Source organism: Phyllostomus hastatus, unplaced genomic scaffold, assembly GCF_019186645.2.
Source record: "Phyllostomus hastatus isolate PE091 unplaced genomic scaffold, TTU_PhHast_1.1 phas_scaffold_93, whole genome shotgun sequence".
NCBI classification, from domain to species: domain Eukaryota; kingdom Metazoa; phylum Chordata; class Mammalia; order Chiroptera; family Phyllostomidae; genus Phyllostomus; species Phyllostomus hastatus.
This window is the reverse complement of record NW_025334042.1, coordinates 35,618,727-35,643,505: the sequence shown is the minus strand read 5'-3', so window position 1 is coordinate 35,643,505 and position 24,779 is coordinate 35,618,727. Positions and strand designations below refer to the sequence as shown.

Here is a 24,779-nt window from a genome sequence, read left to right as displayed (position 1 = left end):
GCAATCAAAAATAGATAATAAGGGATGGTGATAGTGTGGATAAATTACAATCATCATACACTAGGGGTGGGAATGTGAAATAGTATAGCTACTTTGGAAAACAGTTTAGCAGGTCCTCAAAAGATTAAATATAGAGTTACTGTATGACCCTGTATCTCTCTCTCATTAATATATGTAAACATATGCCCATACAAAAGCTTGGACATAAATTGTTCATAGCAACATTATTCACAATAGCCAAAAAGTAGAAACCATCCAATGTTCATTACCTGATGAAAGGATAAACCAAATACCAGTACCTGCTGCTGAGATATGCTGCAACATAAACCTTTAAAACGTCATACTAAGTGAAAGAAGCAAGTCACAGAAGACCGCAGAGTATATGATTCCACTTTTATGAAATGTCTGGAATAGGCCAATCTACAGAGGCAGATAGTAGCTCAAAGGGTGCCTTGGGCTGAGGAGGATAAAAGGTAATGGGAGGGGAGTAGTGATAGCTAAAGGGTATAACGCTTCTTTTGGAGACAATGAAAATGTTCTAAAATTGTGATGATAGATGCTGAGCTCTGAATATACTAAAAACCATTGATGTGTGCTTTAAATGGATGAGTAGTAAAGTATATAAATTATATCTCAACAGAGCTATTACTCCAAAAAAAAAGAGAAAGAAAATGTTAAAGTAGATTTTCTCAGAATTCAATTCAAGCATTTATCCCCCTGTTGCAAGGTACATATGGCTATAAAAACAATGTGTCTACTATCAGTTAACTCATAATATGATAGAGAAAACACTCAACAGACATTCTGAAGTGGTATAAACTGCCAACAAAACACAGAGAGAGGCAAAATGAATTCTCACCATGTACATTTTAAACTGCTGCAAGGAGGTGCAAAGCTTTGAATGTGTGGCCTTCAAATGTGATTGTGGCAAGTGGAAAAGAGAGGAATGGTAATAAAAGATATTTAATTTTTACTTAGCACACATTTATGCTGACAATAATTCCAACAATGCAATCTGACCTTTTAGCATGTGAGGAAGCAGATTCAGAAGGATTCAATTAATTGCTCAAGTAAACACCTTTGGTTAGTGGAAAGTCAGACAGTATTTAAATAAAAATATGTCTGATGCCAAAGCCATGTTCTTTTGCCATCTGGGCAAAGGAAATGTCATGGCAAAGCTAGAGATGAAAGGAGACGACCTGTTTGAGGGAATGTCTGTTCCCCTGGTGTGGTCAGAAGGGAACATTTGGAAATGAAGATGAAACAGTACATTTGGCACAAACGATAATGAACTTTAAATACAAAGCTAAGGAGCCTGTACTTTGTTCGGAAGGTTTTGGGCAGAGACTAGCATATCCAGAGCTGGGCTTTCAGTAACATCCTGTGGCAGGATTTACAGAGGAGACTATGAGAGAAGAGGCTGGGTGTGGGAGTCCCAGGGGCTAGGGTTGTAGAGGGGAAATGCGAAAGAGGGGAACTGGTTATCTTTCATTTTCATTGCTTCTTGCTTGCTAAGCTTTGTTGTCTGTTCTTCGACCATCATTAGGTTGTCAATTTCTCCATCTTTATCTCCAGTACTGACCTTTCTTCTCAACTGCACTTTCTATTGGCAGCTGCCTCCTGGATAAATCCTCCTGGATAGCTTATGAGCATGTCAAACTGAACTCATCAAAAATTTGTTTCTCTAGCCCTTTTTATTTACCTGTGTAATGGAGTCCCTGTCAACCGAGGAACTTGAAGTGACCTTGAGACTCAGGCTCTGACAATCCACTTCTTGGAATCTGACTTTCTCACCATTCTCCAAACACACTAAACCCTTTGAAAATGCTCTGCCTTCTCCTAGTGTCTTCCCTGCCTTCCAGGCATTCCTTCCTCAAGACCCAGCTCCACTACGGCCACCAAGCTGAACCCCCGGACGCAACCAGTTAGTTGATCCTCTCTGTGTCCAAAATACCCTGCAATGAAAGTTGGTCGGCTTCTGTCTTAAGCTTGACTACTTTATTGTCTGGTGTATTTTTGTATTACCAGCACCTGGTATAGCAGCTGGTAAACCATAGGCATTCAACTAAATTGACAGGATAATTGAATAAATCAAGAGAGATGGAAGAGAAACTTGGAATGAAATTTTAAAAGGGTGTGATATATAATTAGAGACATAAATTCAGGAGAAACCAAGGGTGACTCTGAATTTTCTGAATTAACTGAGTTTAAAGCAATATCACTAAAGCAAGAGAGAAAAAGGAGATTTTGGAGGGAGGACACTTTTGATTTGGGATGTGTTGAGTTTAAGATGCCTATAGAACAACCGGGTTAGAATGTTAGGTAGGAAGCTGGAACTTTCAGAGAGTTCAAGATGTAAACAGGCTAACTCAAGGATAAACCACCTGAAATTAAATGAATTGATGGGGCAGGAAAAAGGAAAGCATACAAGGAACGCTGTGTGCTCAATATAAACTTTTCAGGAAAAATATGACTATACGAGTACTTGGCTGTGTTTCCCACACAGTGTGACTAAGTTAAAGGTACACACCCACCCAGCATCAAGGCATCCCCCTTCTGTCCTCTGCCTTAATTTTCCCCCTAGCTTTTGTCATTATTTGACATTCTGTATGTGTTGGAAAGTAAGTTCCATAATGGCAGTGCTTTTTGTGTGTTTGTCTATTTTTGTTCACTGCAATGCCTTGGCACATAATAGATACTCAATAAGTAACTGTTGAACAAGTAAGTGAATGAATGACTTTAATGTGTAAGTACAGATAATAAGGGACTAATATAATGAGAGAAAGACATAGGTGGCTCCTCTCTCACAATATAGTCTTTATCTCTTAATAAATCATCTAGAAAGATCTTTAATTCTAGAAACCCAACTATCCTTACCATAGGAATTCTGACATCATTAAATTCTTTTTCCATTTGGTTATTTTGTCACACCTGGTCTTTCTTCCTGAATTTTCAGCCTCTACTGATTAAAAATTAATAATTATTGTGGATACCAGAGCCGATCTGTTTTCTGTGTTTACTGCTTCAGTTCTGTCATCTGCTAATTATCCCCCCATCATGACCGCCTTCTGGATCACTGGCAATTGCCTTCTGAGTCATACCTCTCAAACATCTGGTCACTGACTTCAAGGCTAGAAAAGTCCCATCTGCTCCCATCACCTACCACAGCAACTACCTCCTCTGTTGTTACTCTGGGTGTGTGTCACTTGGTGCACTCCTGGAGCCAACTCGCTCCCACGGTGGAGATTCTCTCTTCTGTTGTTGGCACGTCATCCCTCTTTGGATCACAACTTAACACCCTCCTCTTCCCAGAACCACTTGTAGATTAATCACGACTGTTTTATAGTACAACCCCCAAATATCCCAAATGCTTTAACCATTCCTGTAATGAAGTTCACATAATTTATATGGTATGTATTAAGTCTTACATGCGGTAAGCAATTCCAGGAATGCATGCATATCTAGATATATCTCATCATAACACTCATCACATGTTTTTGATGAACGGAAGGTCCTTTGGGGGTAGAGAATAGACAACCCTTATGCTCCAGGGATTAGCAGCTAAAAGTACCTGGCACCACTTTTGAATATTTAAAAATGTTTCTATTTTATTTTAAATGTTCACACTAAATCTGTTCTACTTTACAACACTTTATTTGTACTAACATAAAAATGCAATTTAAATTTACTCCTAGGTTAAATTACCTAAATGACCACTCTAATCTTTTGAATAAATATGAGGCTTCTGGAAAATAGACCACGAGTCAACCTCTCCTGCGCTCCTGGTGTCCCTGCCTCCCCACAGGCATGTGGGTGCCACAGAAACAGTACCCCACATATGGCAAAATTTGAAGTAACTCAGAGTTAGTGCACCTAGATATTTTCACTTGTAGTATATATTAATTTAGTACTTACTTGTTGTATCTTTCTTTTATAGGTTATAAGGCACATCAATACAGAGACGATGTTAATTTGGAGCTAATTGGATAGTCAGTCATTAAGAAAATGTTTATGAACAACCCCTAACACATGCTATGGAAGCATTAAAATGAATAAAACAAGGATCTGGATCTCTTAAAGAAGAGAAATGAACATGTATTCAGTGGTTACTCTCAGCTAAGCATTGAGCTAGGAATTCTGACACAAGTGATGTCATTTATACTTGCCACCACCCCCAAATATGGCATTATAGTCCCCATTTTCCAGGTAAGGAAACAATAGTTCAAGGTGAAAGGAAACTTGGCCAACTTCACATAGCCAGGACATGGAAGCAGTATAGGCCTATGTCCCTTGGACCATAAAGTTCATTCACTTTCTATAATACAACAATGGATAGCATCCAACAAAGGAGAGAAGGCAACAGAAACTGCACAGCACCATGCAGCTAAGGGTGATAGGAGGGACTGAGGAACAGACATGTTTGTTTCCAGTTAGTGAGATCAGAGAAGGCTTCATGGAATAATGGCATTAGATCTGGGCCTCGGAATGAGGGCAGGAGTTCAACAGTTTAGGAGTTCGGGCATTCTCAACAGAAACATCGTAACTGAGAGCACAAGGAGAGTTAAAGCTGAGTAATACAGTTAGACTATAACTTGAGCTATAAATGAGAACGCTGGGTAAAAGGTGGGCAAAAAGAGAAGGGGCCCAATTATGGGGCACTTTACATGCCAGGAAAATTAGAGTTTTAGAGTTATAGGCTGCAGTGCTCTTGGTAGCCTTTTGAGTAAGGATGAATTCAAAGTAGAAAAATTCGTGTGGCAATACTGAGCGGGCCATTTGGGGGTGAGCCAGGGTGAGCCTCAGAAAACCGAGGTGTGGCCAGGGGAATCTGCGGAAGGCAGTGAGTGAGTCTGTGAAAGAAGATTCATTAGCACACCTGGAAGAGGACAAAGCAGATGCTAAAAATTATGGAGAAGTCCCCAGTCCAGATAACTGAAGGTGTAATGGGATATCATTCATTGCAATATGGAAGTCAGGACACGTCGCTGGGTTAGAGAGAGGAGATGGAAAGGCAGGATGCACTGGTTTTTGTACACAGTGAAGCTGGCTGCCAGGAAGCCAGACCTTTCTGTCAGTCAACAATAAAGACAGAACAAAAGCCTGGACAGAACCTGGAGCTGTGGTTGCATATTTGGCAATAATATGCATAAAGTGATGATAAAGAGGAGGGCAGAGAGAAGTGACCAGGAGTCCATGGTAAAGTCAGAACCTCTTATCTAGAGGCTAGGAAGAAAAACAGGATCTTGTGGTGGGACCAGAGAATATGTAATTCAAGGTAGAAGGAAAGGTCAGCAGGAAATTCATGATGAGATTTGAGAAAAACATTTCAATTTGGTGATGGTTACCATAATGTTTTAGGAAATGCACAGGTTACAGGCTTTTTAATAACTTTGTAAAGCTAAAGAGAATTTCCACAGAGAAGGGAAAGCTTACAGGAGCAGGAAGGGTGGGTAAGCGATGGTCTTATCATACTGTTCTTGTGTTTTGTTGATAGAATATGGGAAACAGGATCATGTCTTAAAGGAGGCTTACATTCTACTGCTACTGATACATTCTTCCAAAACATCCACTTTTCAGAGGTAGTGTCCTGACATAATAGTTACTACGATTGTGAAGAAAAAGGGCTTGGAGGAAGCAGTGCAAAAGCAAGACCATGAGACATGCAGAAGATTTTCAGGGCAGTGTCTTTTTATCTCTGTGGGACTTGTCCTTTGATGCAATGGTTCATGCCCCCAAATCCCCAAATCATCGCACAACGTCTTTCTTGGCTCGACATCTCCATCTTGCTTTCCTCCATCTGACCTAGACATGTAAAGAGAAGACTCTGCTTTCTTCCTTAGGAAGGAAGAAGCAGGGAAAGGCAGGAAGATGAAGAGGAAGGAAGAAAGGTGGGGGCATGAGAGGGTGGTAGGGAGGAAGGGATGCAGAAGGGGGGCGAGGAGGGAGGGAGGAGGCAGAGGAGGAGAGAGAGAAGAAAAACAGAGAGAAAGCAGCACAGTTCAGAACTGAAAGCACCGTGTCAGTGAGTAAAAGTTCAAGCTGCTGGAAACATCATCTGTGGATTCACAATCTAACAAAATAATCATTTTGTTACTTAATCAGTATGTTGCTGCGATGAAAAATCTGTTTGTCAGTTGATAGAACCTTTTGGCATTTCGCAACATATTCTAAAGTCAGAGAATCAAAGAAATTGCAGAAATAATGACAAGATAGCTTTGAGATGTAATTCTTCTGTCTATTTATGGAACAGAGGATCCCAGTCCGATGCTCAGATACATAATCTGAATTATGTCCAGCTTTCACTTTTGAAATAATTTTCCCAAAGCATGACAAATAAACATTACTCGAGCCCCTCCTGGGCCGTTGCATCTATTATTTTAGTATTTTGAGAACACTTACCACAGATGAAACAGGTTGTCTTTAGAATTTCTTCTTTTTTCTGTTTTTCACTTCTGAGATCAGCAAAAGTATCAATGATGACACCAAAAATCAGGTTAAGAACGATAATGATAACAATGAAATAAAAAAGAAGGTCATATACCACTCGGGCAGCAAACAAGGGCTCCTGAAATAAAAATTAAAATAAAAAAAATATATATGCATACATATACATTTTCAAGGCATGGTGATTTAGCATATTGTCTAGAAAGGGAATATATTCAATAAATATATGCTAAATTAATATAAATAGTATTCTGAGATGGGAAAATAAGACCTACTTTCTACCTTCAATTTCTTTAAATGTAATGAGAAAAGCTTCACAGCCTCCTCCCAGAACCCCTTCTGTTCTCTAGCAGAGGGACTTACACTCCCTCCACTCCCGCCTTGCAATGGAGGCTTACTTTGTATTATAAACCACTATGGCACTCTGCTCACTGCATTTTGGTCCAGTAAGTTGCATCCCAGAAGTTGCACAAAAGGCATACAAATATCAATTCCAGAAGTCAATGATTAGGGAGTTGAGGAAGGACTAATGATTCATCAGTTTCTGGAGTAGGCTTTGTGCTTGGCCGTACAGGGTCAAGTACATAGAGCTCAATCTATTCCTACCTGATGAACAGTATTAAAGTACACATCAGAGGTCATGTAGTCCAGCTACATCACAGATGCGGAAACATTAGGTGAATCGGCAACGTGATACAGCCAGCCTGTTGGAGGACTGAGATTTTTTTCAAGCTCCCAGCCTGGTGCTTGAGATTTTACAGGTAATGAGAAATTTCTCAGCCTTGCCATGTTAAGATACGAAATCCTGTTAGAATTTGTTTAAATTTTATATTCATCATGGATAGATAATGAAGGCTACTCGTATTCAGAGGCAGAGAGGACATCCTCATGCCTGAGAAAGCTGACAGACGAGAGATAGCCCAGTGTCTGCTGTTTATGTAACACTCGACTCCTCTACGGGTGTTTGTCATCGTGACGTGGCTGCTGTAATATAATACACAGCTCGAGCTTGGAACAACTGCATAACCCCACTAACAACACAGGTTTTCTGTGTATTAGTGATTTCTGTGTAATCCTAGCATGCAATGATTTGGGTTTAATGGCTACCATGATACTTTTAAAACAAATGACACAAGACAGTACCCTGAAAACAAAAAACAGTATTATAAATATTGTCAAGAGGGGCTTTAAAGAAAACAATTATGTACTTCTTGAAAAACTAGTTCTCCCGCAGCTTACATCTTTCGATGGCCTCCTCAGCACATCCCCCACACCACCGCCGTTCCTGAGGCCCTGGTTCAGGACGGTGACAATGCACATAAGGAGAGTGTCACATGTCCTTTCAATTCCATCTTCATATTCTTCATCAGCTATAAAAACACACAAATTCAACAATGAAGCAAACTCATGGTTTGTTTTCTGTTCATTTTTTTACCTTCATTTTTATTGTTGACACTATTACAGATGTCCTCATTCACCCCCCACCCCTGCACCCACCTCCACCCAGCCCTCACCCCCCTCCTTCCCTCTGGCCATCACCACACCATTGCCTGTGTCTATGGGTGATGCATATACGTTCTTGGGCCAATCCGTTCATCTTCTTTCACCCACTTTACCCCCCTCCCTCCTCTCTGACAGCTGTCAGTCTGCTCCATGTATCCACACCTCTGTTTCTCTTTTGTATGTCAGTTTATTTTGTTCATTACATTATACATATAAGTGAGATCACATGGCATTTGTCCTTCACTGACTGGCTTATTTCACTTAGCATAATAATTTCTAGGTCTATCCATTCTTGGATAATATCCTAACAATCCTGAAACACCAATTCAAAAGACCATAAGCACCCCTGTGTTCACAGCAGCATTATTTACAATTGCCAAGATCTGGAAACAGCCTAGCACCCATCACTAGATGAGCAGATAAAAAAGCTGTGGTACGTTTATACAACAGAATAACATGCGGTCATAAAAAAGAAGGATCTCTTACCTTTTGCAAAACACATTTTTAAAATACACTATTCTCTACTTCCAAGAATCTATTTTTTCATAACTGTGCCATGACAGTTTTTGAAGTCACACAACAGCTGTTTTATATGTGGCAGCCCACGACTGACACAGGCCGATAAAGCCACTGAAGCAGTTTTTTCTTTCATCAGTGGAAAATGACAGAACAAGAAGGACAAACTGGAAGAAACCTAATATTCATTGCGCAGGGTTGTGCTGTGGGCAGAGGAGGCTGTGGTAAGGCCTCCTGAAGACACAGCTCCCCGGAAGCAGGGGTGCCGCAGGGAAAAGGGTGCGCAAGGAAGCAAGGTGGGCTCAGCTTCAAATTCTGCTCTGCTCCAGTGCTGGGACTTGGGCAAGCTGCTTAACCTCAGTAGCCTCCTCTGCAAAATGGGAGGTTTGTTTAAAGATTACATCCTCCAGAGTATTATATTTAAGATATACAAAACACCTTGCAGAGAGACTGGCATACACATTGTAGGTGTTTAAAAATTAGGGCCGATATTATTTCATTAATGTGCTTAAGGTCTAAATTTTCTTAATGACCAGAATGGAACTATGGATATGAAGTGTGAAGTGTGAGTATGGAGTATTTATGTGAAAAATTCATTTTATGCAAATGTACTTATGCGACAATATTTAGTGGAAAATGGAGAGAAAAGAAGATACAACATGACAAAAAAATTCCTAGCTTACTTTGTTGAATAGTAAAGTTACCAAACTGGTAATAATTTACAGTCACCTAAAATAGTAAAAAAAATCATACTAAATTAAACACTGAAATCTGGATTTTCTCATATTGGTAAGTAAGCAGAAATGTATTTTTCTTGTTACAAAGTTAAAAAACCATCGTGGCACTGAATTTTGGTATTGTGTAGCCACAGCCTGCCTGTTGAGGCATGAGTATAATAACAATAACCAACAAAGGAAAAAAAAAGAATCAGCCTAATTCTGTCTACATGATCCATGACCAACAGCCTGCTTGGTACTTTGTTACAAAAGGCTGATTTTCCTCTTGTGAAGTGACTTTATTTTAACATCACTTGGATGAGGAATGCCCATCTTTTCACTTTATTCAGAGCTACTTCTTTTTCAAACACTCAGTACTGAAGTCAGAGATGTGCAGGCACCCAGGGCAGCCTCCAAAGTTCCAGCAGAGTCTGTGCTGGACCACTTACCTTAGAGGTGAGCTGCTAGGTGCAATTCTGATTCAGAAAGGAGAAGAAATAAAACCACTTTTGGAGGAAGGAGGAATGGGGAACAGGTAGGGCTTGTAGTGGCAGCAGTCAAAGCAGCAGAAGAGACAGGTAGGCAGAGAGAGCAGGGAGAAAGCTCAGTTTGCAACGTGTCCGTGAGGTCCCGGACACCCGGTGCTGCCTTCTAATGGGATGGCTAGGGAGAACGTGAAGAAAAACAGTTAGAAATGTGTCAGAGAGTTAAAGAAGTTTTTAAAGAGAGATGTGGTTTTCCAGTAATGAAGTCAGATGGAATATGTTTCTATGTTACTTTGCCACAATTAGCCTTGCAATCAAAGCCTTCCTAAAACCAGTGGCAGGATCTGAATTTATTTAATCAGCAATATCACACATATGTTTATTAAAGACTTATTAATCAGTACCTACAAACTACAGGGAACTGTTCCCATCTCTCCCCAAGAATTTAGAAATAAGGTTGTTTGTTCTTTAACAGGCGAGCTAATAAAATCCACACACAATTCATGTGATTAGCCATTGTGAAATAAAATAATTGGTTGCAAATATACAATGAGAGAATTGGCTTTTGTGTGGCATATAAATAGGGGGAGAATGCCAAGCGCAGGTTAATGCCAGCAATAGTCCAGTTAACATGCTCCTTAATAACTAGAGCACAGGCATGCCAATTTTACACAGTAGCCTCTGTGAGCCTGGTTAAGGAGATTCTCCGTTTGTGAGATGGATCCACTCATAATATGTTAAGCCAAGTTCCCAGGCCCTCAGGCTGAAAGCCAGGCCCTGAGTCATGGCAAATTCACCTCAGTAAGTGCTGCCTTCTGGAGACCTATCTACATACCAGGCTGGCCTCCCCAAGGCAATCCTGCCTCATTTCACTACATCAGCAGCCCTGGGCTAGGTGCCAGGAGTACAGGTGGGAAGCTGAAGGTGTTGCAGCCCCTAGGAAACTTGTGTTCCCCTAGGAAAGGTAGGCAGGTCAGCAGATGAACAAAGGCAGTATCATACCCCAAGGTCCTGCAGAGGCAGGAAGGATGTGCATCTCATGGGCTGGGTGTCAGGGATAAGCACCCTTAAGGAGGTGACACCTGGATTGAATCTTGAAAGAGAGGCATGTTTGGCCAGTAAACATCAGTGATGCAAAACATCCCAGGCAGATGAAATGGGATGAGTAAAGGCAAAACAGTCATGAATGCATGTAGGGTGCTTGGGGAGTTGCAGGTGAGCTGCAGGTAAACTGGGCTGATTGGGCCTTTGGTGCCTGCAGATGAGTGTGGGTGCTGTGAGAAGAGGAGCAGGCAGAGATCAGACAAGGAGAAACTCATACACCGAGATGAAGAGTTTAAACTTGATCCTGAAAGCTGTGGAGAGCCACTGGAGAACTTTCAACAGGGGCAAGTGGGTTACTATCCAGTTGGTGAAATAGTATGAGATAAAACATGCATTGCAGGTCTTTGAATAACATCATTTTATTGAACATTGTTTCATTATAATATCAATGAGATGCCATAGTAACCTAACTCTCATCAATTAGCTTATGATAAAAGTGGTTTCATTTTATGTTGTTTCCAAGAACCTCTCAATAAAGTCAAATGAGGACTTACTGTACTTAGGTAAGACAAATTAACATGTGATAAAAGCTACAGAAGTAGTGAAAAGAGATTAGAATAGAGAGAGAAACTTTAGCACCATGGGTAATTAGACAGGAGTCTCTCTAATTAATGTAGACTCCAAGTTTTCCCTGAATGAACTGAGACAGGAGTAGAGAGGCATTTCACATGGCATAGGCAGAGAGCCCCAGAGGTGTAAAAAATTATTTGCTGCTGTGATGAACAGCAAATAAACAGCATGTAGAGGAGTGGAAGATAAAGCTGGAAAGTCTCTGTGAAGTTTTAGTGAGTTTTGATTTTATTTGGCAGGCAATGGGCCATGGTAGAAATCTTGAGATGGGAGAAGAGAAGGAAATATTCAAAGCAGTGATTTCTGACAAGTAGTCTAGGGGTGATGGAGTGGGTGAATTGAAGAGGAAAGAATGAGCAGAAGTAGAGAGACCACTTAGGCAGCAGGTGCGATAATTCAGGCACGATGTGCTCTCAGCCTCTACCGGGCAATGACAGTGGGAACAGAAAGGACGAATGAATGGGAGCTGATGGGCCTCCAGGCACAAGGGAGAGAGCAGCATTGAATATCACACTAAAGCTTCCAGCCAGAGGTGACTTAGGAAAAGATGGTCCCATTAGGTCCCAGAAATAGACAATTCAGAAGGAAGAACAAGATATAGGGAAGAACTAGATATAGGGAAGAACTAGATATTTTGATGAAGACAAGGAAGGAATCTCGGATGATCCCTAAGCTTGGAAGTAAGAAGATGAGGAAATATTTTAAAAAGCTAGAGAAGACAAGAGAACTGGGAGAGTACTGAAATCCCAAATGATGGAAGAAAATACTTTAAAGATGAGGAAGGTATCAAAAAATGTCCCAATTACGAAAGGGCCAAGGGCAATGAGAAGCAAGACAAGGTTGCTGGATTCAACAATTACATCATAGAAAACAACAGGAAGTTGACAAATAGTGAAAGAGAAGATGGTTGATGCAGAAATTGAAGGAGACAGTGGAGCCAACATTTTCCAGGAAACTTGTAACTGAAAGGAAGGGGAATGATAGAACATTAGTTTGGGAGGAATAGCAGAATGCAGAGGAAGGTTCAATTACGACCTAAGAGGAAGAGAGGGAGCAGATGTAGCAAGGAAAAGATTTCAGACATGAGAAAGAAGGTCTAGCTAATGGCGGCAAGGGAGGGGTGATGAAACAAGCAGTTAGGAAAGCAGTGAGCGAGTAGGGTTGTTTACAAGCAAAGGGAAAGAATTAGTGGACATGGACTTGTCACGTGGAGACATTTAAAAAGAACTAAATGCGCACATGTAAGGAACTTAGAACATTGGGGCATAGGGTGTAATAAATTCTAGCTATCGTGACAGCCATTTACTAATAAATGGCTGTTAAATCTTACACAAAGTTATAGTTTTAACATAATCAGCACATTTAATACTTGAACAAGATGAGATTATTATTCTCACATTCAGTTGAGTATTAGTAAAATAATGTGTTTTTCCTAGTTCAAGTACAAATAAAATGTTTCATATGAGGAAGGGAACACATATGCATTCTATTGGCTTTGAAGTATTTCCTTCCTGTCTGAGGTGCTAGTCTGGCCAACACGTCAGTGGTGTTGAGGTTGAGAAACTCTGTTTTACTACAAAGTTTTTTTTGTTTCTTAAAATACTGGACATGCTTGAATAAGAGTATTTAATAATGTTATTTTTTCTGCTTTAATGATTAAATTATTCATTTTTGATGGTTTATTAGAAAGCAATAGATTGCCATTGAGATATATTTATAATTTTCAGTTTGTTAATTTGCTTTTTTTGGACTATATTCCCTCTGTGTACTTGGCATCCCTGTGACTGTTTGGTGACTATGTGACCACCAATTTGCGCTTCTCAATCCCGTCACCTTTTTCACCCACCTCCACACCCCTTCCATCTGGCAAGCATCAGTTCTCAGCATCTATGAGGCTGTTTCTGTTTTGTTTGTTCATTTATTTTGCTCTTTTTTATTTTAATTGTTTGTTGTTATTTTTCAGTATCAGTTGACACACAATATTATGTTTCAAATGTACAACCCCATGATTGGACATCCTATAACTTATCAAGTAATCATCTTGATAAATCCAACACCCAGCGGACAGCACACATAGTTACCACAGTATCATTCACTAAATTACCCATGCTGCACTTCACACACCCAGGAACATTCTGCAACTACCAATCCAATTTGCACTTCCTTTTTAAAATCCTTACTCAAGAATATGTTTATTGAATTTAGAGAGAGGAAGGGAGAGTGAAAGAACCATTGATGTGAGAGAGAAACATCAATAAGCTGCCTCCTGCATGCACCTCGACCAGGAATCAAACCTGCAACCTGGGTATGTGCTCTGACAAAGGATCGATTCTGTAACCTTAGGTGTAAGGGACAATGCTCCACCTAACTTAGCCACCTGGACAGGGCCAATTTATACTTCCTAATCCCTTCACCCACCTCACTGCCCCCCGCCAACCCCACTCCCATCTGACAACTACCAAAATGTTCTCTGTATCCATGAGTCTGCCACTGTTTTGCTTGTTTGTTTATTTTATTTTTTTTAGGTTAAATTGTTGATATATATGTATTTATTGCCATTTTACTATTCATATATATATACATATATATGTATGTGTGTGTGTATATATATATATATTTTTTTAAATCCTCATCCAAGGATTGCTTTTAGAGAGAGAGGAATGGAGGAGAAAGAGAGAGAGACAGAGACCACATCAGAAATTGATGTGAAAAAATCAATCCATTGCCTCCTACACACACCCCAGCTGAGGATCAAACCTGCAACCCAGGCATGTACTTAAACTGGGAATCAAACCTGCAACTCTTCTATGAATGGGGTGACACCCCAACCAACTGAGCCACACTGGCCAAGACTATTATATATATATATTATATATATGTGTGTGTATGTGTGTATATATATATTATATATAATAAGTATATATAGATATATAATAGGTATATATATTATATATAATAGGTATATATAGTTATATATATAAAATTTTTTCCCCTTAAAGAAGACCCTTTAACATTTTATGTAATACTGGTTTGGTGGTAATGAACTCCTTTAGCTTTTCCTTGTCTGAAATTTTTCAGGGGAAATTTTTTCCTTGAATTCTAAATGATAGCTTTGCTGGGAAGATAATCTTGGTTGTACATCCTTGCTTTTCATCACTTTAAATATTTCTTGCCAAGTCCTTCTGGCCTGCAAAGTTTCTGTTGAGAAATCAGCTGAGAGTCTTATGGGAGTTCCCCTATAGGTAACTGATTTTCTCTTGCTGCTTTTAAGATTCTCTCTTTGTTTTTAGCCTTTGGCATTTTAATGATGATGTTTCTTGGTGTGGACCTTTTTGGTGTCCTTCTGTTTGGGCCTCTCTGCGTTTCCTGGACTTGTCTATTTCTTTCACCAGGTTAGGGAACTTTTCCTCATTGTTTTTCGCATAGGTTTTCATTTCCTTACTCTCTCTTTTCTCCTTCCAGCACCCCTATGATGTGAATGTTTATATGCTTGATGTTGTCCCAGAGGCTCCTTACACTATCCTCATTTTGGGATTCTTTTTTCTTTTTTTCTGTTCTGATTGGGTGTTTTGTTTCTTAGTCTTGAACTTTAATTATAATCATTATGGAAATGCTGATTTTAAGAAATTTTACCTTGGAAAAAAACAATTAAAAATGCTGGGCACTCAGAAGGAAGCCAACATATAGACTGGCATTAAGGCTGATCAGTTTCTGGTTTTCAACAGTCTTTTGTTAAAGTAAAGTACAAACACATATTAAATTTGAATTACTCATACATGTTAGACATCTGTGAACTTCCTTCCTTTTCTAAACATTCAAGTGATTTTTTTTACTCAGAAAATAATTATGACTATATTTTGTAAATTGTCTCTACAGGCCTTACTTTTCTAGAAAACCAGTTTTTGGGTTTATTTTTTAAGTGAATATTTTTGTCTAGGAAGTCGGGGAGGTCTGCCGCAAATGAAATAAAAATTCCTTTTTATTTCGGCCACAGTTGGTTGCTAGTTACCGTGCTGCTGCTGGGACAATGACCCTGCCAGCATCCACCAGAGCTTCCTCGGGAACTGGCCACTCGGCCTCCCGAGTACCACGAGGCTTGTTATTATGTTGCTGTGTATTTCTGGGCCTTTGTAATGTGGTCCTGCTGCCCACAGGTAACAAACCAGGCCCCTCACAAATGCACACTAGGGTTTGCAAATTAAAATTCAATCCTGGTTGTAGAGATAGAAAAGTTATTTTTAAATCTAAGTGAAACATGCTGCACAGCAAACACCAGGTTCTAGCTGCCACTCTACTTTTGTAGTTAAATACATGTGGCCAAAACATAAAGGGCTACGAGATTAAATCCATGGAACTTTCAGTCAGATGAATTTTATTAGTTACCATGTCAAATGCAAAAAGGGCACAGAAGAAAAAGTAGATACAAGCATTCCTGCAATTTTTAATACTGATTTAGGAATGATCCCTGATTGTGAAAAGCTATCGCCACCATCTCTGGCTCCCTGCTATGTCTCTGTCACACCTCCAGTGCTGAAATTCCTCCCAACTCTGGGAGCTTTTCCCAAAAAATTATACCTGCCTCTCCCCACCATTCCAAACTCAAAGCCTTAAAAAATGGAGAGTTGCCCCTGGAATGATACAGCTGGAAGGACTGTTCACATTTGGCCATAGAGAAAAGAGATGTTCTTTGTGTAATATTTTAGGTAAGTAAGCAGTTGTAGGGGTTTTGATGGGAAGCCTTTTGTGAATTTGTATTCAGAGTTACAAACTGATATCCAAACAGACCATGTAATAGAATTTCCCAACCTCAAAGCTACGACACTGGACTGGAAAATTCTTTGTTGTGGGGGCAATCTTGTGCAGTGGGACAGCTAACAGCGTCCCTGGCCTCTACTCACGAGATGCAAGTAGCACTCCTCCCAGAGTTCTGAAAACCAAACAAGTCTTGAGACATTGACAAGTACCCCTGGGACAGTAGCAGAAGGATACCAACTCCAGTTGATAAATACACACCAGAGACTATTTAAGAAATTGCCTTTAGGACACAATATGCATTAAGAAAATCTGTCCAAGCATTTGGGGGGGAAGGAAATACGATAGGCAGAATTTTAACAACCTCTACATGTGGGTTAGGAAAGAAATAATTTATAGAGATTAATCCTTTAATTAGGAGGCAATAACACTCAGAAGGCTGGAGTACAGTCTTTGAAATCAGGGAGCTAGACTGATTTACTACCCATGTGACCTTACTTAAGGTCCTTCAGTATTTTACCTCTAATATGAAGATAATTAGTCACACCCATCTATCCTCGGGGTCTTCACATACTGTTTTCCCCTATGCCCAGGTTGCACTTCTCCTTCCTCCTGGCCTGAATGACTTCTTCTCGTCCTTCATGCCTCAGTTTAAATAATCCCTCCTCAGAAAAGCCTTTCTGTTTGATCTTCCTGCCACCCGGCTCTCTTATGACTACCTATCATAGAACCGCTGGAGGGACTCACCGTATTTCATAACTTTTTATGTTTCTGCCACTATTTTATAAGTTCCAAAAGGGCCAGGATCCATGTTTGTTTACTCAACAGTGTGTCCTGAATACCTGGTGTGGTGGCTGGTCCACAGTACAGTCTGAACAAATACTGGTGTGTGGATGAAGGAATAAAAGAACACGTAAGGTTTTTTGAATTACTAATATCATCATCAGCATCATCTAATGATGTACTGGGTAGACAACTAACTTTCTGTTTTACAGAAATATTTACTTCATTTTTTTCAATATTAAGACCAAAATGTCCCCATTAGTAAGCCTATGAAACAATTAGAACAGAATGTCTGGTTGAACATCAACAACGCCTGGGGAACTGTAGAAAGCTGGGCAGCCACGACCCGGGCTAGGTTTACAGCATGTACGATCTGAAGATCTCGCGCTAGGAGACTGGGCTCTGGCAGTTACCTCGCTGTGCCTTAGGGGCTTCTGGCTCCGGGGCTGTGGGAAGGCATCTCTAGCTCACCTGCTGTGCAGGGCTCCCTGGGTCCGCCATCTTTCTGGCCGGGGGGGATACTAGCTTTGTTGTTGGCTCACTGGCAAAGTAATGTTCTGTTCTTAAAAATCAAATCGCAGGTAAAGTATATCTTCTTTAAAGCAAAGGAAAGAATTTTAAAGTAACATTCAGATACAGAAGAGCAAGGCAGGAATAAGTTTACTATATATGTTAGAACCATGTTGTTAAACTATTTGTGCTAACAAGAAAGTAACTTTTTAAACACATCATTTTTCACATTTTGTTAAGGAGAAAAATGCTGAGTAGAAAAGAAGATAAGTACCAGCGACAATAAACTGAAGTTCCAGGTGCCCCAAAGACCCTAAGAGCTATTTAATTTTATGTAGCTATTTCACTTCACCCAACCACTTAAACTATATCCAAGTTTTCATAGTTGCTCTCTGTAGTTTTTTAAAAAACAATGGATAATGATCAGAGCAGAGAAGTATCTGCAGACCTAAATTTGAGACTGTGACAGATTCTGCAGGCTGCTAGCAAATGAGCTTCATGCTGATCCCCAAGATAACACGCCAGAGCAGATCACTAGAGTGGCAGTGTGGACGGAGTCACGATCAGAGAAGCCAGTACGGATTGAGGCTAACCTCACACTGGGGCTGTGGCAGACACTGCACGGCTGGGCTTTGGCAAGGAGGCTTTGAAAGGGGCATACCAATTTTTTAAAAATGGAGAACCGTGGGCTAAATAATAATAGTTTATTTAAGACCTATTTTCAGGTGGTGAAGAACTGCGAGAAACATGACCACGTCAATATGAAGGCATGTTTCCAGCAGCGAGGTAAAGAACTCTGTTGTTAGCACCATCCTATGCAACATTTCTAGCACGAATTGTCTTTGTGGGCTACGTATAGGTTCCACTGAACATTCTTCTTAAAAGGAAGAAAAAACTTCAAAAAATGTTACAACCATTCTTAGCCTGAGGTGACAAGTCAGATCTCCCCATAAGCCATAGTTTGCTGGTCCCTGTTCTAGAGCTGATCAAACTTGAGGAAGACACAAGAGAGAATAAATACATTGCCCGACAGAAACAGAATCCATTAAGGTACCAGGACAACTTAGAACTAGAAGGGACCTGAAACATGGAGATCAGCTGCTCAAAACCTCCAAATCTATTCACAGGGTGAACTGGAATGGCCCTTGGATTACAGGTTGGCAGAAATAAATAGAAATAAGCAAATGGTTTACACTTGAAGTTCCAAACTCCCAATTGGATGAGTACAGGATAGGCATGTATGGCTTGACAGCTAAACCAGTGAAGAACGGCATTTTAGCAAAGACTCAGCCATATATGGGTTAAGAGTATGGTGTGACTGCAAATTCCACTGTCCAGAGTAAAGCATTGCCACTCATCTTCTCACCCTGGAGTGTGACATCATGAGTCAGTTCTGTAGTATGTGAGGACAGTTGAGGAAATGGGAAGTGAAACCGGACGATGCAGGTGACAGGACTGTAGACACTGCAGAGCAAGTAAGCTGCAAAAGCAGAGAATGAGCTGGCCCTTTGTTTGGAAGCGCTGACTGGGGACCCAGGAGGTAGCGGGGGAGGACATTCTTAGTGGCAACTGCTCATGGTGCCTATAGTGGCTTGGACACTGGGATGAAATGTATTCATGTGTTTATTTCTCCCTTTAGGTTATGAGGCATGAAACATTCAGTCAGTAGAAGGGACTCTGTTTTTCCTCAAGCAACAGTCAAACATCTCAAGGAAACAGGAAACTCAGGAATGAAGGCATATCGTTTATGCCCAGCCAAAGTGCTCCCAGCCGGAAGTGGGGAAATCCGTCCTTACACTGTGCTTTACTCTTTCTTTCTTCATCGTCCCTGAATCCAATTTTGTCCTTGACTAATACAACACAGACTAAATCCATTATACATATATTATATGTATAAAGAGAATATCTCTTTATATATGAGATATAAGAAATATATATGAGACATTATATATATATTATATATAATATATATTTTTATATATATATTTTAAAATATATATAATTTTAATATATATAATATATTTATATATAGATATATATTATATATTATATACATTATATATAATATATATTTTATATATATATATAATGTCTCATATATATATATATATTTAACTAAAGACATATACTCCCTAAATTGTTGCTGCTTCTGGAAACAGATCACTAATTCCTTCTATAGCTCATTAAATTCCACATATGCCATAGTTTCCAAACTATTGAGAACAACTGGAGTTTAAAAATTATTTTTATATGCATGTTTCCATTCGCTCCTTTGGAAGCAGGGAACACATCATATTCTGTCTCTTGCTCTCTCCTTTCCTCTCTGGGCAAGCCATCTGAGCAAAGCCCAGGAAATCTGTGTAACATATCTAAGACAGACATATCCAGAAAGTGGCAAGCTCAGGATTAGAACCAAGATGTTTTCATTCTAAGCCCACACATTTCCAGGTTCTTTATTAAAGGGTCTTGCTCAGTGTGGTATGGCTGTGCAATATTAAAAATAGAATTTTTAACAGCATGTACCACAGGTAAGTTTGATAGATTCTCATGAATGGAAATAATATAGGGAACAGGGTGGAGGTACGAAATGGCAGAGTTGGGAGCCCTTTGTCTAGTTTGAAGCTTCTTGGTTCTGTTACCCTCCATTCTTCTATTTCAAACCACCATGAAATTCCTAGAACAACTCTGTAAGTAGCAATAACATTTATCACATAAACACAACTGGAAGTATCAAGTTTATACTGTTCTGGAATCCTTTTTACTGACCTGTATTTGAAGCTGGTATCGTGGTTGAGCAGTTTTCCTTGTTACATGTTCCCATCATTGAAGTTAAACTCATGGTAGGAACGTCGTTACTTCCTGAGAACAAAGTAGAATATGGTAGAGAGACAAATATGCAAATGACAAGGAATGAACACACAGTTACAAAGGCATGTAAATAAAAGGCAATACTACCCCAGCTTAGCTGTGTTCCTAAACTCTTAGTTTGAAAGGCTGAAGAATTCTGCCATTGAAGAAATTTTATAAATAGAGAATAGGTTCATGGGCCAATCTGCTTTTATAACTTAAAACTAGGCTTTTCTAAATTTATTGATGCTAGAGAAAGAGGAAGTGGAGGGGAGAGGGAGAGCAAAACATGAATTTGTTGTTTCACTTATTCGTACATTCATGGGTATTTACTGTCTGTGCCCTGAGTGGGGTGGGACCCGCAACCTTGGTGGATCGGGACAACCCTCTAACCAACTGAGCTACCTGGCCAGGGCCTTTTATACCTTTTTAAAGTGGCTGAAAAAGTATTAATAATAATGTAGACCTTAACCACCATGCATAACAATGATTCTGTGGCCAAAGGTGTTTAGGGTTCAGACTTGGAATGCCAGAAGCCCATTTCTGCCAGTGCAGTCGGTGCTCCCTGAGCTCTTGGCCACGGGTGGGTCCCTGTGGCGGGGGCAGGGCTGCAGGCGGGGGTGTTCTTACAGGGAACAGGGTGTTAAATGCCTCAGGGAAGCAGGAATCTTCTGCCAAATCCCTGTTCAGGTTCTTTCTTCTCTTCCTCTGTCCCCAAGGATCCATCTGCCTGCTGGCTCACCAGTTATTTCCTTGGCCCAGAAGGGAACAGAAAAGAGTAACCTTCCTATCTATGTGAAACAATTTTTATAAAAATATTGTTTGTTGTTAGTAACTAATACAAAGTGAAGAGGTTCCTTCCTCTCAAACCTATTTTTTTCACATGGAGCCAGTTCATTTTCACATACAAAGAGCTGAAGAAATGTTCAAGTGTGTTTCCAAGCAACACCACAGCAAGGTCACCCTGGTGCTTGGATGACTTCAGGGTGGACGTGGTGAGTGGGAGCTGGCATTAGGACAGGTGGAGGGGAGGTGGCCTGGGCCGTGGGTTGCCTGCCAGAACTGGAGTCCACTGGAGGGAGGGAGGCCGCACCTTTGACCTCCACCTGCCCCTACCCCTGACCTGGGCAAGACTGGGGGAAAGGGTAGAGTGGGTTTCAGTTGTCAGAGAGGGAGAGAGGTGGGGTGTCTGAGTGTGCTCTGGTAGCCATTCCCTTGCTTCCTAAATGTTTGCTGACCCTGTGCTAGGCTCTGAGGGCCTGGCGTCAAGGCCTTGCAGAACCAACAATCAATTCGGGAGCACAGAGCGGTACAGACATAATTTTATAGACTGGAGGAAGTGAAGTACAGATAACGTAATGTCGTGTGTTAGGAGAGGGAGCTCTAAATTCTAGAAAGAAAAAAAAGAAGAAAGCTTTTTGGAGAAGGACTAATCTAAAGGAGACAGGGGACTGACACACGGGGAGATGAGGTAGGGAAAAGGGGCAGTGCCGGGTACAGTTCATGTGCCAAAAGGCACAGAGACCAGCAAAGGCACAGACAGGACGGCAGAGTGACCTGGGCTCCTAAGCTAATGATTTTAAACCAAGCATCCTACAGCCAGCACCAGCCTCAGAGAGGCGTTGGAACGAATGAGCGACAACGGAGCCAGAGCTGTGGCAGAATGAAGAGCTGGGGCAGGCAGAAGGGAGGCCAACGGGCAGGGAAGCCACACAGGAGGGTCCTGCAGTGCTCCAGGCCAGAGGAAATGAGGGTGAGACACAGGAGGACAGCCGTGAGAATGGGGAAGAAGGGGCCTGTGTGAGAGAGACTGTCACCTCCGCTTGTCAGCAGAACCTTCCTTCCAACTGCTCAGGCTTTTCTGTAGTCAATCGGAGGCCCCTCCTCCTTCGTCTACCTCTACACCCTACCTCTGGAACCAGTAGAATCTGCTTCCTGATGGACGAAGGAGGAGGGGCCTCCGATTGACTACAGAAGGGTGTGCCTTCTCCTAAATTTCCAGAGCCCACTGCAAATTCTCCGCCCTCCACTCTCATCTGCACCTGTGATCCTCTTGCTGTCCAGCTCTAGAGCTCTCAACCTCCCCTCTCTCTCAGTTCCCGGCTTTCTGACTATGAATACATTCACTGAAGAACTGCCTACTTATTGCACCTCAAATTTTACTTGCTACATAGGTGTGTCACCCTCAGTAATTTCACTCAATGTTAGCAGTAAAGAGTGTTTAATACTTGAAAGTATGAACTTTATGCCTTGTCTCAACAGACACTAATACATGGCACTGAAGTAAATTAAAGATATCATGAAATAGGGTGTTTTTTCCAGGGCACAGTATCACACTCACTCTCAGTCTACGAAACAAAAACTCTCAATGTATGAGGAGGAATCAAGAGTTCAGCTTTGTTAGCCTTCTCAAATGCTAGATTCACAGAATTTAATGCTTTCTCTTATAAATATGAATACATTTAGTAAAGAGCTTGACATTTTACATCTAGTTTTGCCTATTTTGTAAGCAAAAAAGGAAGCTATTTTTATATTTCTAAAAAAGATATTTACATTCATAATATAATAACACTGACTTCCTTTATAAATAATACAACTAAAAATATTTACTACTGGATTCAGAAAACAATAACCACTGGACACATCTGAGTTCAAGAATTATGATGCTTTGGCTTCAGACTCACCCTACACTGAGTAACTCAATGTGATCCTACCTCATAAACAATTAAAACTTGAAGAATTTTGAGAGCATATAGTTTATGATTCACAGATAGTTTAGTAAAAGGGAGCTTGGAGGTATTTATGTATGTGAGCTTTTCTTCCAATTATTTATACCTGTAAAACTCTGGGGAAAAAAGAACATTTAAAGAACAAGAAATGTACCCCTGGCTGGCGTAGCTCAGTGGATTGAGCTTGGATTGCGAACCAAAGCATTGCAGGTTCGATTCCCAGTCAGGGCACATGCCTGGGTTGCAGGCCATGGCCCCCAGCAACTGCACATTGATGTTTCTCTCTCTCCCTCCCTTCCCTCTCTAAAAATAAATAAATAAAATCTTTAAAAATTTTTATCTAAAAAAAAGAACAAGAAACACATTAACACAAAATATTTCATGTTCCTGAGAGCAGAGAATAATACTTAGGTATGATATTCAGTCTCAAGTTTAATAACTTTCGATCTAAGTATATGATCCTTATATTCTGTGCCTTGACCAGTTAGACTTAATAAAAGATCTAAATGTCATTTATTTATCCCATAGTCTAAGAAAGATGCTACCAAGTATCATTAGTTTAATAATTAAGAACTGTTTGTTAAAGACAAGAAAGAATATGGTTTATAAGGTACCGCTAATTAACGTGTACCTTTAAACTCAATGGCTTAAGAGAGTAAGTCATCTTGCAGTTTCCATTCCCTACAACCCATCAGCACAAGGTCACCCACAGAAATTAACAGTAAGCTGCAGAACTATGATCGCTATTCAGCAAAGTAGGAGCAGAGGAAAAAGAATCATAAAGAAATTTCAGCAAATCAACAAAAGGTGGGAAAGTGGTAAAAAGAAACCTTTAGAAAGCATAAGTAAACATTCAAAATCGGATGGAAAGAATAAGCCCTCATATGACCAGAATCACAGTGAGTATAAACAGATAATGTCTAACCAGTCAGCCAACAAAAATAAATGTACAGAAATTCTGATGGCCATGTACTGATGGATTGAGCTCCTTAATGACAATATTTTGAGTATTTCTATGTACTTATTTCTTACTATATGATGGTTTCAGGTCAAAACATTTATTGTTTTCAATTATTTAAGTATAATATGATGTACTGTGAGCAAATACGTATAGAGTAATGGTTGTAAATGATACCATATGTTCTTGGGAGAGAGGGGAAAATATGAAGAAAGCATCCCAAAGCTATTATCCTACACTGAAGTTGTTGACTGTCTTCTGGAATACAGTCATCATTGAAACTTTCTCACTGAGACTGAGCTTAGATAATGTTGCTTGGATAAGGGTATTCCTATACACACTGTGAGCTAATATACAGCCTAAAAGTATTTTACAGTTGGGAGCTCTTAGTGAACAGGACATGTTTTCAAAGGAATGAAAGAAAACATATCCTCTATTATTGTTTATCTGTAATCCTCCTAGCAAGCTACCTACACATCATACCTGCCATCAGAGAAAGCTCATTTAGTGGTAATAGCAGTACCTGTAATGGGAGTTCTGTTTTTCAGCCTGTCCACTTCCATAGTGAAGTCATCCTTCAGAAAAAGGAACCCAATAATGGAAAACAGGTAGACAAGGATGAGAGCTAGGACTGCAGTTAGAATAATGGAGCGGCCATTCCGTGTGACACTTTTTATGACATTGAGCAGTGTCTCTTCTCTGTACACCAAATCAAAAAGCTACAAAAAAAAAAAAAAGACACCACACACACACATACACAAAAGGAGCAGAAGATAAATAAATATAAAGGTCATTACAAATACAAATGCAAGTCATTTTAGTTTATCTGTGAAAAAATAACAACCTAAATGACACCTTAAAA

The 24,779-nt window shown here is 40.2% G+C and overlaps 1 protein-coding gene across 1 annotated transcript in view; it reads right to left on the bottom strand.

Annotated features, from left to right (window-relative positions):
• Positions 1–24,779, bottom strand: part of ITPR2 (inositol 1,4,5-trisphosphate receptor type 2) — a 436,558-nt gene that overhangs the window by 45,788 nt on the left and 365,991 nt on the right. Inside the window, exons 51-54 of the mRNA XM_045828972.1 lie at positions 24,441–24,636; positions 20,150–20,242; positions 7,684–7,814; positions 6,400–6,565 (exon numbers count right to left, since the gene is read on the bottom strand). Coding sequence (XP_045684928.1) covers positions 6,400–6,565; positions 7,684–7,814; positions 20,150–20,242; positions 24,441–24,636 — 586 coding nt within the window. The remainder of the gene's footprint in view (positions 1–6,399; positions 6,566–7,683; positions 7,815–20,149; positions 20,243–24,440; positions 24,637–24,779) is intronic.